At 37.1% G+C, this 17605-nt stretch overlaps 2 protein-coding genes across 2 annotated transcripts; one reads left to right on the forward strand and one right to left on the reverse strand.

Moving 5' to 3' along the window:
* The first annotated feature begins 8041 nt into the window (after positions 1 to 8041).
* LOC113303327 (crossover junction endonuclease MUS81-like) lies at positions 8042 to 15596 on the forward strand. Its single transcript, XM_026552358.1, has 15 exons — positions 8042 to 8485; positions 8574 to 8665; positions 8801 to 8879; positions 8993 to 9085; positions 9174 to 9299; positions 9815 to 10052; positions 10330 to 10423; positions 10560 to 10639; positions 10756 to 10898; positions 11050 to 11107; positions 12035 to 12193; positions 13155 to 13234; positions 14099 to 14336; positions 14955 to 15041; positions 15327 to 15596. Exons 1-15 carry the CDS (start codon positions 8286 to 8288, stop codon positions 15429 to 15431), a joined length of 1872 nt encoding a protein of 623 aa, XP_026408143.1. The 5' UTR covers positions 8042 to 8285; the 3' UTR covers positions 15432 to 15596.
* Positions 15597 to 15856: 260 nt separating this feature from the next.
* On the reverse strand, positions 15857 to 16732 carry LOC113301778 (agamous-like MADS-box protein AGL29). Its single transcript, XM_026550593.1, has one exon. It carries the CDS (start codon positions 16551 to 16553, stop codon positions 15927 to 15929), a length of 627 nt encoding a protein of 208 aa, XP_026406378.1. The 5' UTR covers positions 16554 to 16732; the 3' UTR covers positions 15857 to 15926.
* Positions 16733 to 17605: the final 873 nt, after the last annotated feature.

The following is a 17605-nucleotide window of genomic DNA, read 5'->3' on the forward strand; positions in this document are numbered from 1 at the left end:
CCCTAACACTTCCCTTTTATAGTTTACAAAAAATCCTAATTTTTCGAAACCCTAAATTGAAATTAGGGTTTTCTCAAATTCCCAAAATTACTCACTGATTTCGTTGTCCCCTCTGCCTTTTGTCGACAACCCATGCTCCCAATTGCTCTGCCACTCGTCTCCATCGTGTATGAAAGCCATCTGCTACTCGTACTCAAACCCTAGTTCTCTTAGATTTATCTCATAGGGTGAATGAGATAGAGGTGAGAGAAGTATGATGAGTGATGTTTATGGGGGAAGGGTAGAGGGGTTGTGTGGTTGGAGAGGCTCGAGATGGTGAAGTGGTACAGGAGTTCGAGAAGGAGAAATTGCAGGGGTCTGCAACTGTCGGGGGAAGAAGGGTTTTTGGGTGAAAACGAATGTTTGGCTCGACTGGTGTAGGTGATGGGATATTTGATGATACGGTGTTGAGCGGAATCATCTGAAGTTGATGCGCAGCGAGTGGATGATGATGGTTCGTCACAACTGGGCTGAATCGAACGACTACGATAGAACGTGCTCTGACTGACCGTTGGATTGTGTAGCACAACAAAACTGATGGATCCAGATGGAGTTAGGTGCTGTAGTATGTGTCGAGAGCAGCAAGTTTGATGTCCAACGAATACGAAACCGTAGGATGCGTAGATGATGGATCAGATCGGACGGATGAGAGCTGAGGCGGGCTTTTGGGCTTGGTCTTGGACTTAGGTTTAGAATTTGAGCTTGGGCCTTAATTTTTCTTAGCCCACTTCTTCTCTTAAGAGTAATTTCTTCCTCTTCAAGCCCACCTCTAGTTGATCCGGCTCTTGCGAACATCATTCTTCGATGCCTTTCTGCGGGGAGCCTTTGCCGTTTCTTTGCTCTTTTTGCTCCGTGAGTTAACCAGGCTTTATTTGGTACCTAAAAATGCAAAATTAATTAATAAAAGTAATTATTCTTGAAAACAACGAAAACACAGAATATGGGATAAAATGGAGCGTTAGTGCACAAAAGATGAGTTAAATGCCAACAAAAAGGGATAAATATACAATATTTGGCACTCATCAAATACCCCCAAACCTGAATTTTACTTGTCCTCAAGTAAAACAAAACTAAGGAAATCCTAACTATACCACTGTCGCTGGTCTCTCGAATGCATTTAGCGTATGCACTAAGCCTTTTAAACCACTAAGTGTCCCTAGTGGACGAGTTGAAGTCTCGTGAAGGTTTACCAGAGGTGTGCCTACAAAACCTAAGGACAAAATATAAGCTCATATTCCGTCAAATGTGACATGTGCAAAACAGTTTAAGCTCACAGCAAAATGGAGATGTCAATCTAGCTATCGAAGGCACAATCCTAGCACTGATAACAAATAAGGACATGTGATAAGAGTGTAAAGTGTATCTACACATGTGTAAAGAAAGATCTGAAGTTATGACTACTAATCACCAAGAGATAGTTTCTCAGGCTAAGAACTGAGGTCGAAATCTAGCTAGCTGTCCGGACTTTACGAGAATTGTGAATGAGTTGGAGGTATTTCACAATTACTCGCGTTGTACATCAATGGCATACACCCTTCCTTGCTTATTACAAAAAACAACAAAATAACTCTTATTTACATTGACTACTCTCTTTTTATTTTTGGAACAAGAGAGATGGAATTGATAAATACTTGATTTTTTTGGTATTTTTTGATTTTTTTTTTTTTTTTTTTTTTTTTTTTTGAATATATACATCGTTTTTTTTTTTTTTTTTTTTTTTTTTTTTTTTTTTTTTTTTTTTTTTTTTTTTTTGAACAAGGAAACACTTTTGATACATAACAAGAAGAAACAAAAAATTACATGACACTTTGCAAGAGGTAGCCCTTTTTGATGCACCCAGTTAAATTCGATGGTTGTCTTTCTTAATGTAACCTCCACCTTCTATCCCAACCAACCAAAGAACAAGCTAGTCAAGTTTCGTTCAGTATTCTAAAGTGATTGGCAATCGTAACTTCCTATCCAACACCTTGAAGATCGAGGCCATACATGTATTGGTAGATCGTGCGCGTGCAAATTTCTTATCACATGTGAATTGTGCTAGAATCAGGGTGCCTAAATATCTAGACTAAGACTCCTAATAAAATACATATTTGCACAAGAGTCAACATTTCAAGGTAAATGAGCTCCATTTTTTATGATTTTTTCATTTTTTAATTTTTTTTGAATTTTGATTTTTTTTTTTTTTGAATTTTTCAATTTTTTCAAAAAGAAGAAGGAGTTCGTTTTTAATTATAGCAATTATCGTGGTATCTACTCTATACCCCCAAACCTAAACTAAACATTGTCCTCAATGTTTCAAAATATGGAAAGAATTAAAATGCAACATATGGAAAGGGACATGCTGAGTAGAGTAAAAGGAGAGAGAATACCCGATTTCGGCGAAAGCAGAATTAAAACTCCGTTATTCAAGGCAAAAATCCAACATATTTCAGCCGAGATCATATTGGATTAGCAAAATATATACAAAACAACAAAAGGGTTTTTAAAATTTTATCTACTGGATTATATACAAAAATTCACCATACACTAACAATCTAAAGAGTTGAGGATCAACCCAAAAGACAAAGTGTAGACATTTCAACACTTCACACAATAATAACAGGAAAGAAACGCAAGTGAAACTGTGAAACAAAATGAGCTACCCCCAAACCTGGATTTTACAGAAGATATAATTTTGAAAACAAAATCGCGCAGTTTTGGGGGTTCATCATGCACAAGGTCTAGCTCAAATGAACTGTGCTAGGGACGGGCAAACATGCAATTTCCAACTGTGGTTCCTCAAATGTATTATATTTGGAAGCAAAATAGTCCAAGAGGACTTGGGAAGCACACAGTTCCAAACCTAGGTTGGAATTTTCAGAAAAATTGGTTTTACAATATTGGTACAAACCAAATCTAGGTTGGGTGGAAGGCCACAATTGTGACTTAGGTAGAAGAATAGGCATATCATTATCAATCAAATCAAAATCTTCTAACTCACTCACACATGTCACATCATGCTCACAATCATCACCATTGGCAAGTTCACACTTAGAATCATCAACATCATCAACAATTCATTCTCATGCATCGGCAAATCAGGAGAAATATCACAATGTGACCTAGGTAGAGAATCAGACACATCAAATATATTTTCATGCATATTAGTGTCTACAGAAGATTCAACTATTCCTATGTCATGTTCATCTTCACAGAATAATTGTACGAATCCCATGTCAATATCAAAATCATATGAATTACAATGAGTATTAGAAAAAACAACATTCATGAAGGTCGAGGGCGAGAAGCCATATGTTATTGAACCAACAGGTTCCACAATATTTTCATGTTCTTCTAACACATCATCATAATCATCATAATCATCATCATGGTAGCATGCATATTGGTCCTCATTAAAAGTGGTGGTGTCGTTAGTCGATTCATGTTCCTCTAAATTAGGTTCATATTCAACATCATTTACATGAATGGGACTAGACACTTCATTAGGGACAACATACATTTCCTCATGAATTTCCTCCTTTTGTAGGTGAAGCAAAATCTGATCTAAATATGCCTGAATTCGTGATGTAGATCTATCGAAGTTTTGCTCACTAAGTCTGAAAGCTTCTGTGGTGGAGTCTAAATTCATGGGAGTACAAAATTCTTCATGTTCAAATTGTGGTGATGGTACATGTGCATGGTCATTAGGGTTTATAAAAGATTGATCGCAACCCTCAAAGGATTGATTATGGTCCCAATGACTACCATTCTCACAATTTATGGGCATTTCATACCTTGGATTTTCTCTAGATTGCCTAAAATTATGCAAAATATGACAATGCTCAACAGGGTGGTCTAAACTACCACATGCGGGACATGCATAGATTTCAGGTTGCCTAAGAAAATTAGATGTGACAGATTCCTCATGTGATTGCATTTCTAAAGCTGCGATTCGAGCTTCTAATTGATCCAAGTGATGATTGTGTGAGTGAGGCACTAGCAAAATGTTCATTTTCACGTTGTGGCGAATGATGCATGTGTGAATAGTCATTAGGGTTCATGTATTGCGGCTCGGGACTTTGAAAATGTCCATAATAATTCCTATGACTATTGACATCATGGTCCGTGGAGGTTCATAACGTGAAGTTTGTCCCACGCAAGTTCTCTAAGGGATTTGTTGTATTCCCCAACAGTAGAAAAAGATCTATACATGATTGGGCTCTAAGCTCAAAATTTGGTTTTTAAGGGTTGGATTTTTGGAAAAATTTGGTTTTGTTGGGAAAAATTTGGTTTTGGCGACATTTGGTTTTAATGGGAAAAAAAAATTTGGTTTAATGTGGGAGCAGTAAAATTTGGTTTTAAAATTGGGAGCAAAGTAGAAATTTTTTTTTTTTTTTTTTTTTTTTTTTTTTTTTTTTAAAGAAAAATAAAATTAAAAAAAAAATTTGGTTTTTGAATGGGAGCAAGCCCACTGTGCAAGCCTCTAATGAAATGGAAGGAAGGCTGCGGCCCACAATCGGTTATCAGCTGGGTTTAAACCCAGAGTCCAAAATACAAGTCCAATGGAAAAATTTAAACAAGCCCACACAAAATAAAACAAGCCCACAAATTAAACAACAAGCCCACACATAAATTATTACAAACCCAAAATAGAAAAATAAAAAGCCCAAAAAATTGGGTTAATTATTACAAGCCCACAAATAAAAAATTGGAAGCCCACAGGTTGGGTTCTCTCAATTGAATGGGTTTAGGCTTACCTTTTTAGCACAGCCCAGCTGCTCTGATATTGTTGCAAAAACCCAGTTGGGTTTTGGTTCTTTTCCTTAGTGGCGTCCCAGCAGAGGAAAAACAGGTTCAGAATCAGCAGGTCCAATAGCAAATGAAATGAAGCAGATGCAGATGCAAATGCTATGAAATGAAATGCAAAATAGCTAAGAAAAACACAGATAAAACACAGCACCAATCCCCGGCAACGGCGCCAAAAACTTGGCAGGCCAGGAAATGTGTATAGAATAATGCGATAAAAACGGGCCTACAGTAATACCGCAAGTGCACGGTCGTCAGTTGTAGCTCGTGCAAGTACGGGTCGATCCACAGAGATCGGGTGTGTTTCGGAAGTGTTTTAGCTAATTGGGTTCCTAGATTTGCTTTGGGCTTAGAAGCCTTTTGGCTTAGATTGGGCTTTGAGTACTAATGGGCTTGAATGCCCTTTGAATGAATTGGGCTTAGTGGGTTTGTTAAAGATAAAATGAACTGAGCTTGGGCTCAGTTATCTTTGAAGTGCAAATGGGCTTTGGGCCTTTGATTGAGCTTTGGGCTCAATTTCACCTTAACAGTGAAATGGTCTTTCACAGTAATTGGGCTTTGGTTATGGTCTTCTGATGAGCCCAATTTGTGCTCTGGGCTTTTGGTTTTAGAAACTGGGCTTGAGCTTTGAAAGTTGGGCTTTGTTTCAGTGAACTGATTTGAGCTTTGGGCTCAACAGTTCAACTGTGAATTGGGCTTAGGACCTTGGACTCAGTTGGCCTTGGAAGGCAGCAGCAGCTGCAGAAAGGCAGCAGCAGCAGAAGAAGCTGCAGCACAACAGAAATGGATTGGCAGCAGCAGGAGCAAGTGCTGCACAGCAGCTACAGGGGAAAGAAGCAATGCAGGGCAAAGAAAGAAGCACAGTAAGGGAAGCAACAAGAAAAGCAACAGAGTTGCAGGGAAGTGAAGCAGCAACCCTGTAGTGCAGCAGCAGAAGTGCAACAGTAGGGGGAGCAGAAATGCAGTAGAAGAAAAATGTAGAAAAGCAACAGAGTTGCAAGGCCTGGAAGAAACAATCAAGGCAAAAACAAAACAAAGCATGAACAAAGCCAACAGTTGATGATGAAATTGTGGATGACAGGGAGCTAGGGGTTGAATTCACTCTAATGTTTACTGTGTATTCTCCTATAGGAAGTTAAACACAACTATGGTATAATTTCCAAAGCACTAATTGTCTTTCTACAGCACAACTAGTCAAGAGATTATGAATTCAGCTTGAGTTGCAGCTTATCAGCAGCTCATGATCCTAACTACAAAGTATACATGGCATACATTGTGAAAGTGAGGTGATGATGAGCTAAGTTCAGGTTTACCTAAACTTGTTTAGCTTTCTAGAGCAATGTGGTCAATATACTGCACATTAAAACAATAAAGCATCATCAAGTCCCTAGCAGGGTGATTTAGAACATGATAAGCAGCATAACAGTGAGCTAGGGGTGGCACTAACAAGACATTTGCACATTAACAGGCATAATTACACATGAACAGGAGCACTGAACTAACAATACATCAAAACAATTACACAACATGGCAACAAATGCATATTACAACATCATACACAGTACAATAACAAGAAGGAACATATGCAGATGATTAACAGTGCAGCAAAAATTAACATCAAACCTAACCCAATTAGGGGGAAACTTGGCTAGTCCAAGAACAGTTTTTACATCCCTAACACTTCCCTTTTATAGTTTACAAAAATCCTAATTTTTCGAAACCCTAAATTGAAATTAGGGTTTTCTCAAATTCCCAAAATTACTCACTGATTTCGTTGTCCCCTCTGCCTTTTGTCGACAACCCATGCTCCCAATTGCTCTGCCACTCGTCTCCATCGTGTATGAAAGCCATCTGCTACTCGTACTCAAACCCTAGTTCTCTTAGATTTATCTCATAGGGTGAATGAGATAGAGGTGAGAGAAGTAGAGTGATGAGTGATGTTTATGGGGGAAGGGTAGAGGGGTTGTGTGGTTGGAGAGGCTCGAGATGGTGAAGTGGTACAGGAGTTCGAGAAGGAGAAATTGCAGGGGTCTGCAACTGTCGGGGGAAGAAGGGTTTTTGGGTGAAAACGAATGTTTGGCTCGACTGGTGTAGGTGATGGGATATTTGATGATACGGTGTTGAGCGGAATCATCTGAAATTGATGCGCAGCGAGTGGATGATGATGGATCGTCACGACTGGGCTGAATCGAACGACTACGATAGAACGTGCTCTGACTGACCGTTGGATTGTGTAGCACAACAAAACTGATGGATCCAGATGGAGTTAGGTGCTGTAGTATGTGTCGAGAGCAGCAAGTTTGATGTCCAACGAATACGAAACCGTAGGATGCGTAGATGATGGATCAGATCGGACGGATGAGAGCTGAGGCGGGCTTTTGGGCTTGGTCTTGGACTTAGGTTTAGAATTTGAGCTTGGGCCTTAATTTTTCTTAGCCCACTTCTTCTCTTAAGAGTAATTTCTTCCTCTTCAAGCCCACCTCTAGTTGATCCGGCTCTTGCGAACATCATTCTTCGATGCCTTTCTGCGGGGAGCCTTTGCCGTTTCTTTGCTCTTTTTGCTCCGTGAGTTAACCAGGCTTTATTTGGTACCTAAAAATGCAAAATTAATTAATAAAAGTAATTATTCTTGAAAACAACGAAAACACAGAATATGGGATAAAATGGAGCGTTAGTGCACAAAAGATGAGTTAAATGCCAACAAAAAGGGATAAATATATACAATATTTGGCACTCATCAGATACGTGTATAAGGAGTGTACCATCACCATCTAGGTGTCTAACACTTTGAAACTCATATTCTTTATTCTGCTCGTAATTCAATTTAATCGCTGTAATACTGTTTGATTATTTGACTTTTCAATTTCTTTTTGTTTTTAGTTTCATTTTGCGGAAAAATTGGATACAACAAAAATTTGGAGAAAAACAATTAAGAATAGCATATTTTTGTTCATAAAAAATTGGAGAGAAAAAAGAAAGTATGAAGAGGAATGGTGTGAATATTTATAGACGGAATAGAGTCTATCATTGGTGATATTTATTATATCGAGCGCTATAGACAATCGCCATGACGTTATAGCCAATATCGTTCGGTAGCATCTCCATCACTGAATCGTTTTCCCGCAGTGATGCGGGTAATTTGCCAAGCACCTGGTATGGTAAATGGAATTTAAGCCATGGTGCATAGGAAGTAGAACCGGACAGGCCTCATTGAACCCAAATATATTTTGGTAAAGCATTCCTTTCTTTATCCTTCACATGTACATTGATTTCAGGCGAAAACGGACTGTTGGTTCAAAATTCAAATTACACCTTCTCTCTCTCTCTCACTGTCTCTCTCTCTCTCACTGTCTCTCTCCTCTCTTCACTTCTCTCCTCTTCTCTTCCATATTGAACTTGTAACCAATCTCCTCTCTCACTCAGTCACTCTTCACTGCACTTCTTTTAGGGTTTTATCGGTGATGGATCACTGGGTTGAAAAACGGATTCTTTGTTCTGAAAACGAACAACTTGTGTTATTCATTAAGAAGAAGAGGCGAGAAATGGCGGAAACACCTAAAGGAATCTCTGATAATATCGATTCTACTATTTACAAGGCATACAAAAATCTTTGCGACACCAAAACTCCTGTCAAAACCCTATCGGAATTCAAAAAGATAAAGTACATTCACAGTGTTTGTTTACAGATTAGTTTTTTCTTCGTTCTTGATTTACTGGTATTATGTAATTGTGTTGCATTGTAATTTTAGGGGTGTGGGACACTGGATGTTGAAGCTCTGTCAAGATTTTTTCAAGACGGATCCGGGTTCTGCTGAGCCTGAAGAGTGCTCCCCCCAGAAAGGTGTACTTTTGATTGATTAGTTATTAGTTATACATTTTTGTTTCTCTACATTTTTTAAGTAAAGGAATGGCATTAGTGTTTCTAAGTGATGGGCTTTGTTTAAAATGTGTTCATGGTTTGTGTGTAAAACTTTAGGGAAGAAAAGTAAAGGAAAAAAGCGTTATTTACCGCAAAAGAATTCCGTGGCTTATGCACTATTGATTACCCTTTATGAGTAAGTACCAAAGGTCTCATTTTTAATTGATATTCTTATGTTTATTTGGTTGTTTGTTCTGTTGTAAACTTGTGTAACAATGGTTTCCTTGAATGGTTTTTCGTATGTCTCAGACGAACTTCAGATGGAACAGGTACTCAATTCATGAAGAAACAAGAACTTATTGATGCCGCTGAGGCCAGTGGACTGTCAAGGACGCCGATTATGTATGTAGTAACATATTGGTGTTATCTATCTGTTGTTTGAAACTTGAATTAGGTCTGGTTGGAAATAAATGATTTACTTGACTTGTAGGCCAGAGAGGGGAAAAGGCAAACCTATTCAAGGTGGAAATTCAGGTAATGAGTGGTATACTGGATGGAGCGCCATGGGGGGATTGATAAAAAGAGGATTAATTGTCAAGTCGAGTAATCCAGCGAAGTATGAAGTCTCACCTTTGCCTTTTTCTTACTTGTTTATCGGCAGAGTTTGTTTTCAACCTTATCTGTACTTGCACATGTTTGCTAAAGTTCCCAATTGTCTTTCCATCTTGTCTGGAGGAATTTATTAAAGTTTCGTTAAAGGGAATTACAGTACTCATTGCTCTGAAACTGAGTCTGCAATTTCAGTTATTTCTCGTTTTTGACATTTTGTGGGTCTCAGACTTCTTTTAACCCACAATTGCAATTTACGACATAAGCATTTCAGAAACTTGAAATGACATTACCCTTGGTGTTCATACGAAGGTTTGAAATTTGTTAAGATTGGTTATGGCTGTATCTAGGTTCAACCTATTAAGATTCAAGATATAAGAAGAACTTCAATTTATTATCTGCAGTATACAAGATCGAAAATATAATGAGCAACTTCTGGTTGTTGTTTTTTTTTTTTTTTTACTTTTTACTTTTTTGATTGAGAAGCATCCCTAAATGCTCTTTACTTTCCTTTTTGTCTAGGTACATGTTAACCCAGGAAGGCGTGGAAGCTGCCCGCGAGTGCCTATCAAAAACCATCCCTTTGTCTAGATGTTCGGTTGATTGCAATGATTTGGGCACATCCAAAATAAAAGCTCGCAAAAATGCCCCAGATGCATCGGATTTAGAATTTGGTCATAGTAATTTGTCTGATGAAGAAGTTACATGGGATTCAAGCAGTCAAGAGAAATCAATTGCTATAGACGAAGTTTTCAAGAAGGTAAACTTTATTCTAAGGATTATTTTGGTCATCCATGTAGGATTTGGAATTTTGGATGCTGGATTTGCTGGATCATCTGTCTCGACTGCCTAGGACGTTTTGTTTGTGTCCTTTTCTTATCCATGTTCTAATATTCTTTCAGACCTATGCTAAATGTCATTTTCTTCTTATAGACAAATACCTATGTTTTGTACTTAACTTCAGTGTTTGTTTGAGTGCTCAAGTTGTTACCCGAATACTCTGTAAACGTTTTGATTCCTTATCTTTCATTTTGTAGAATGGAAGATTGGATGAGTTGCTCTCAGAGTGTAGGCAGACCATGGGAAAGGTTACCCGTCCATCCTCCAGCACCTCCATTGTTGAAGATATGGGTATGTTTCCGTCATATTTCTAATGAAGTTAAAAAACACTTATCTACTAAAAGATTCATATGGCTGTAGCTGCCACTTTACGGTCAATTAGACTCCTGCGTAGGTGGAAATAGTCAAACGAGATATTCTTGTGCAGGTGTAGCACGTGTTCCAGATTATTCATGTCGCGTTGATTCAGCACCGAGTAGTTTAGCCTTAAAAGCTTGCTCTTCTTCTGTATGTGTAAAGGAGTAATATACATGTTGAGATCAGTCAATTAAATATGTACTTGTTTCCATATGACTTATTGTTGACTGGTTTCTCTCTAAAGATACTAATTTGTTTAATTGCAGAAACCATTCAGTTTTGGTGGTCGTGATGCTAATATGAATGCTCTAATGATGCCTCCTCTAAAATTTGGGGAGAGATTTAAGGATGTTTATAATGTGATCTTGATATTGGATGATCGAGAGCATTTTACTAAGAGTAAAAATGGGTCAGTTATCTGACTCTTGTCCTGTAATTTGACATGTCTTAGTCAATTTGATAGTGTTTATTCTGCACACTTTGTCTGTTGCAATTAAAGTGTATATGAGTTAAATTTGCGTGTATATATATGACTCTTTTCCTCTTTCTGTGATTTGCAGGGCTAGGTCGAAAAAGATAATTCAGAATATAGGCTCTGAGTTCAAAATTAAAGTAGAGGTTAGTCACGATAAACTTCAGAGTTGCTCAGGTTGACTGAAAGTTTCTTATACAGATGTTAATATTCTTCTGTCAGTTTGAACTTTCTTAAATGTCTAATGAGTTTTCATACTTGCTTTGCTAGCTAGATGAAAAGTAAAGAATATGTACATGGATTTGGTAGATTTGTTAGGGACAGTGTGCATGTGGCGAATTGCATATTAATGTAAGTAAAATATATGTATGTCCGTTATCACAAGGACTCGGAGGCGTGTGCATACTTGCATAGTTTAGGATAAGTGGACTAGAAAATGTTAACAAAACTTAACCAGCTGATACTTGGTAGGTTACGTAGAATGGAGATACACATTTTTAAGCAAATATAAAGCAAGCACAAACGCACAAACGCACACACCCACATATCTTTTATTCATTCAAGAGCATAATTTAGTCAATAGTCATCAGCATTCACAAGTGTGTTGAGTTACTTTAATGATATGTTTTATGATATTCAAAGAAAATTGATTGGATCAAACTGTTCGAATACTTCATTAAAACCATCCTTGTCCACCTGAATATCAATAAGAATGCCTCATCTGCCATACTTCATTAAAACCATCCTTGTCCACCTGAATATCAATAAGAATGCCTCATCTGCCACTACTAAGTTATGGCTCTTCATTATTAGTACGGTGCAAAGTGACCCAAATTCATTTTGCATTTTTGCTTCTATCACCTTTTGGAGATTTTTATCTTGTCGTTGTCAGTCTTTTTAAGTTGTTCACGAGGGAATTTAGCACGATTCTTTATAGTGTTTATCTGTCCGATTATTTTGTTGTACGCCAATATGTAAAAGTGTTTGTTCACTTTCTGTAGTTGGTATTTACTACATTTGGCAATTTGGTTCGGCTGTCGCTGATGATGTTTTCGTGTATGATACTACTTCAGGTTAGACGCTTACCTGTTGGTGATGCAATATGGATAGCTCGGAATAAGCACCTTGAAAATGAATTTGTCCTTGACTTTATCGTTGAGAGGAAGGAAGTTGATGATTTACGCATGTCAATCAGAGACAGTCGTTATAAAGATCAGAAACTGAGGCTTCTGGTATTAATCCTTACTTGAATAATGGGTGCCTTTTTCTTTTGTGGAGTCAGTATTTACGTGTTGCTTCTGATGGTCGTAATACATTTTGGAATACCTTCAGTGATGATTACAAGTACTTTGTTTTGGTCTTTTGAAAATCAATCTTAATCATTATTACAAGTGGTTTCTTAGCCTAGCGCATTATTCATGTCAGTGTGATACTTCAAATGTCTATTACATCCTATATAGATGAAGACAATAGTAGAACTGCAGCTGTAGTTAACAGAAGTCCTGCATAACGTTACATATTTTGCAGATACAGTGATAAACATTGTAGACTTTTTACATATTGAAGACAACAAACAACTGCAGCTATTATAAGATTTATGGTACTGGAAATCGGATGGTATAAATTTTTGATAGCCAGTCACATATTGATTGCTGAATTACAACTAAACTGAACATCTTTCAAGTAAAACAACTAAAATGTAGCTTTACAACCTTCATGGTGTTAGACTAGTTCCTTAAAGTTTGATAAGTTCGGTTATATGAGAAAGTTCATTCAATTTTCTACTCTCTGAAGTTAGCCTTTGGTCAACAAATAAATTATATTTGTATTTGTAATTATATTTTGTTTGTGGGAGCGGAGTCTAAAAAATAGCAGGCTTGAGTTCTTATTTGTATTGTTAGCTTATGAGTTTCAACAAATAAATAATTTTGAACCATGCTGTATGTAGGTCCTAAGATATGATAATTATAATTATCAACCAACTGACGACACACCTTTCTCCTGTTGGCTGTTGCATATCTTTGAGCTCTTTATTTCTAATGTCAGAATGACTGAGGCGACCTGTGTTGTTTAAGAGTGTAATTATTTTTCATATTTCAATCAGTATATAGTTAGCTCTCTATTTTTTGCATTACCAAAGTTTGTTTCTATTATTATTACTTTTTAATTTGACATGTAAATGTTGTTTTCTAGAGATGTGGAATTAAAAAACTTATATATCTCGTGGAAGGCGATCCAAATCTTATCGAAGCATCTGAAGCCATCAAAACAGCGTAAGTGTTTATTAATTTTTTGTACGGTTTACAGCTTGCGGCTTTTGATATACTGTGTTTATATTTATTGAGACTGTTCAGTAGATTATTATATACACAAATTTGATTGATTAGTAGTATAATGTGCTCAGGGAAGGGGTAAGATGGTTCCACTTATTGTTGTATTACCCTTTTCCCCTCTATCTTGAGTTCAATAGAGCCCTGAGCTCTCTAAGTCCATATAACAGATTGACTACTGCAAGTGGCAGAGTGTTGATTGAACTGTAAGCTTTCTTGTTTATCAGAATGGTACGGTGCTGTGGAATTAAGTATAAGTAATTAAGCATGTGATACAAAAGCATGAATCATTTACAGATCCAAGTAGACCCCTGTCTGTTATCCTTCTTTTGTTTTAATATTATCAAGGTATAGAGCTAAGTTACAATTGCTACCAACATTAGTAGGCCAGAGCTTAGTTATCATTTTGGAAACAAAGATACATCTCAGTCGGGGTGGTTTCTTGATTCTGGCTTCGTCTGCTATTTAAAGAATACAAACCAGATGCTCAGTGATGTAAGCTAAAGGTACCAAGCATGATTGAAAGAGCACGTCTTAATTACAGACTTGTACATTGGACTGGTACATTTCAATGGATTTTGGGTTTTTAAGGGTAGTTTCATCAATATGGGATTGTTAATTAGTTTGTTTATCACGCGTTGGTTTCACTGGTTGTATTAATTGGCGTGATCTCTTCACTATGACAAATCTTTTATGCATAATCACATTTGTTAAACTTCAATTATTTACCAGCTTTCTATGACTGAACATACCAAAATGGGATCCTGTTGCAATTTTTTGATGAATGATTTCCTGTACTGCTCGCAGTTGTTTCACAACGGAAATTCTGGAAGGTTTTGATGTTCACAGAACGACTGGCTTGGTGGACACCCTAAGAAGATATGGTTATCTTACACAAGCAATAGCTCAATATTACAGGGAGAAAGTTTGCAATGACATGATAAAAAACAGTGGAACTTGCCTTCCGTATAATGAATTCATTAAGAAGTGTGAAGATCTCGAGAAAGTAACAGTCAGTGACGTATTCGCTATCCAACTCATGCAGGTTTTACTCCTTTCACTGACACGTGTAGAAGTGTAGACTCTAGAACATGTACATTCTGGACCGGGAGAAATCTTATCTTTCTTCTTCCCCCACGATGTGATGCAGGAGCATCTTTCCGATGTTAACTGTATCGACTAACCGGACCCCAGGACTTTGGAATAAAGCGATTGATCTGGCCATTCCAATAGATTCTTGAGTCATCCTTGATTAAGTTGTGTTAGAGCAACGACTCTCAAGTGAGGCTTCTTAGGCGGGGAATATGATGCAGGAGCATCCTCCCCTTGCTGATTGGAAGCCTACTTATTGACTGGATTCCTGGGCTATGAAGTGAAGGACTCAGTGTGGTCATTCCTATCAGTCGTGGCTTTTGGGAGATATGGGCTGGTCTCCCTTCATTACTAAGCTTTTTTATCTTTATTTTGTTTAGTTGAATTTTTCTGTGTGATCTATCTATATACGCCGCCTGTGCTTTTTCACTTTATTGATTTTGTCTTTCCGGTCTTGGTACAATTATAGTTCATAGAGTAACTTACTTTATTGTATTATTGCTTTGGTTTTTTCTTTTGTCAAACATCTTGCATATCTTAGTTGAGCTTAGTTGAGTTTTCACTGATGCAGGTCCCCCAGGTTACTGAAGAGATTGCTCTCAGTGTTCTTGATTTGTACCCAACAGTTGTGTCACTCGCTCGTGCATACTCTCTCCTTGTGAGTGCTCATCCTATTTTCTCTTCTTGATGCTTCTATAGAATTTTCATTTTTATCAATGCAATATGTCGTGTTCTTTGAACTTCGATCAAGAATCTACCGTCATATGTTGGAATATTAAATATGAAAAAACTAAGTTAGCAGTATATGTGTATTGAAGAACACCTTTTGGAAAATGATGTTAACAGGGGTTTGGATGATCATAATTATCTTTTTTTTTTCTTGTAATCTGACTTCATTGCAACTATCAATCTAACTTGTCTTTCGTATACATCGTTATTGAAGGATGGTAATGTCGAGGCACAAGAGGAGATGCTGAAGAGGCACAGTAACAACCTGATCAGTGGACCTGCTAGCAGGAACATATATCAACTAATATGGGGTGATTAAAGCAATGGATGGTGAATCTCTTCGATATATCTCATAGCTAAGAAGGATTAGCTATTCTTATGTAGAATGTATGTATTTGTATAAAACGGATCACATCTGTTCTGATATTCTGTCTGTACCATCATTATTTACACTTTAATGAAAAAAACCATCTATTTTGCACAATTTTACTACATGACATGTTCTGAGTAAATCTTGTCAATGTTTGCTTAGAAATTTTATGGCAATGAACGATAGTATGATGAGTGCCGCATTCATGCTAAAGCGCGCTACTGCCTTGTACCCTGACAGCCTATACAGATGAAGCCTAGCTATCATTAGAAAAGCGAACTTACAGATGAAAGACTGTCCCGATCTTAGAAAGATTAAAAAGCAAAATTTTATTATGATGATAAACTATTTTAACACTATATTAAAATCGCAATGCACATCATAATTTCTATCTTAAATTCAAATAAACCTTCTAAAAACAAAAAAAATAGTATCTGGAAATATTTACAAAGCCAAATCTGTTGAAGGGCCGCCTTCCACTTCCTCGTCCCTGCCGCCAACCTCATCCTGCAACATCAACATAGTAGACTTTCCATCAAACTGCGACTCAAAATTGGGATCCAATTCACGACAATGTTCTTTGGTATCGTTAATCGAGTCTTGTATAGTTGAAGAGGGAGATGACGATGCTGCTGCTGATGATGATACAAGTTTCTCTTTTCTTGCAGTCAGATTTTGTTTCAAAACTGCCAAAGATTTTCTGACAGACATTAACTTTTCCACAGAATCGAGTTTTTCCATGTCTATATTATCCCACCAAAAACTATCACGATCACTTCCAACAACAACATTCTTCTTCCTGCATTGTTGAACACAAGAAGAATTCTTAATTTTCTTATTGTCTTTCGTTTGATCGGCGATAAATCGATGAACGATATCACAAACACCTACAGAAGAATTACTGAAAGTGTAAGGCTTTCCAGCAGGAGAAAATACAATCAAGACAATATCTGTACAAAACTTAAGAAGCTGAGTAGCTTTGTTCACGATTCCGGTTCTTCTTTTAGAAAAAGTTACCATTCTCTTGTTTGGATCAACAATCCTCTCAATATCTATCTTCCTTCTTCCCATGATTTCTCTTTTTCTGTAAATATCAATAAACAACCCTGATTCTAGAAAACGTGTAGATGTAGAAGATGATCTCTGCCAAGACCTGTGTACATATACCGAATATAGAAGATATATTAGAAAGCAGGTAACGAATCTAAATCAGGATATTTTTGTTTTAATTTACAGTAGTTTCTATTATATGAAACTCTTGTTTCCTAAATAGATTAGGTCGGTTTTTGGAAATTGAAAGGTGGTCGCGTTTGTGAGACGACGTAACTTTAGACACACGATTTTAGCATTTTTCTCGCAACGGCCTATATACGCGCTAATTAAACGGGGTTTGATTTTGATGTGGTGGTGAATTCTGTTCATGTCTCGTGTAAATCTCTCCCAGAAATCGAGCGGACTCCCGGACTCCCAACCCACCAAAACCTCAGGGAACCGGTTGGTCCAACACGAGAGTATACATAAGGATAATATATGGAAAAACTCATCTTAAAAATGGGGTTCATCTATCTAGTGGGACACCCAAAATTCAATTCTCTGCTTATATATATTAGGGACGGAGGGAATAGTTCTTAGATTTCTCGGCAAAACACGTATTGATGGCCAAAATATCAAACCGAATATTCAGGTATAAAATTTGGTTTATTTTATGTTGCTTCCTATCTAAATCTACTAGTTTCTTCATTATTTGTAACAGTTCTTTATTTAGGGGGTTGGAATCTTTCTCTTCCGTACATATTTCTTCCTCATTTCGAAATTTCTGAAGTGGGTGGAGTTTTTGGAATGACAATTGGTATTTTTATTACATTAGCTAAAGCTTATTTGTTCCTGTTCATTCCTATTACAACAAGATGGACTTTACCTAGGATGAGAATGGATCAACTATTAAATCTTGGGTGGAAGTTTCTTTTACCTATTTCTCTAGGGAATCTATTATTGACAACTTCTTTCCAACTCTTTTCACTCTAAGAGCATACGATATTCTATTCTCTATTTAGAACTTCTCTCAAACAAGAGAAAGAAACTTAAAATTATTCATAGATATTCACGATATGCTCCCTATGGTA

The sequence above is a fragment of the Papaver somniferum genome, chromosome 8 (genome assembly GCF_003573695.1).
Source record: "Papaver somniferum cultivar HN1 chromosome 8, ASM357369v1, whole genome shotgun sequence".
Taxonomy (NCBI): Eukaryota; Viridiplantae; Streptophyta; class Magnoliopsida; order Ranunculales; family Papaveraceae; genus Papaver; species Papaver somniferum.

Bases quoted from the DNA above. Each gene is read 5' to 3' on its own strand.
- LOC113303327 (XM_026552358.1), top strand. From the start codon at position 8,286: ATGGATCACTGGGTTGAAAAACGGATTCTTTGTTCTGAAAACGAACAA. The intron at 8,880-8,992 runs GTAAGTACCAAA...CGTATGTCTCAG, and splicing joins CTATTGATTACCCTTTATGA to ACGAACTTCAGATGGAACAG. The intron at 12,194-13,154 runs GTATTAATCCTT...GTTGTTTTCTAG, and splicing joins ATCAGAAACTGAGGCTTCTG to AGATGTGGAATTAAAAAACT.
- LOC113301778 (XM_026550593.1), bottom strand. From the start codon at position 16,553: ATGGGAAGAAGGAAGATAGATATTGAGAGGATTGTTGATCCAAACAAG.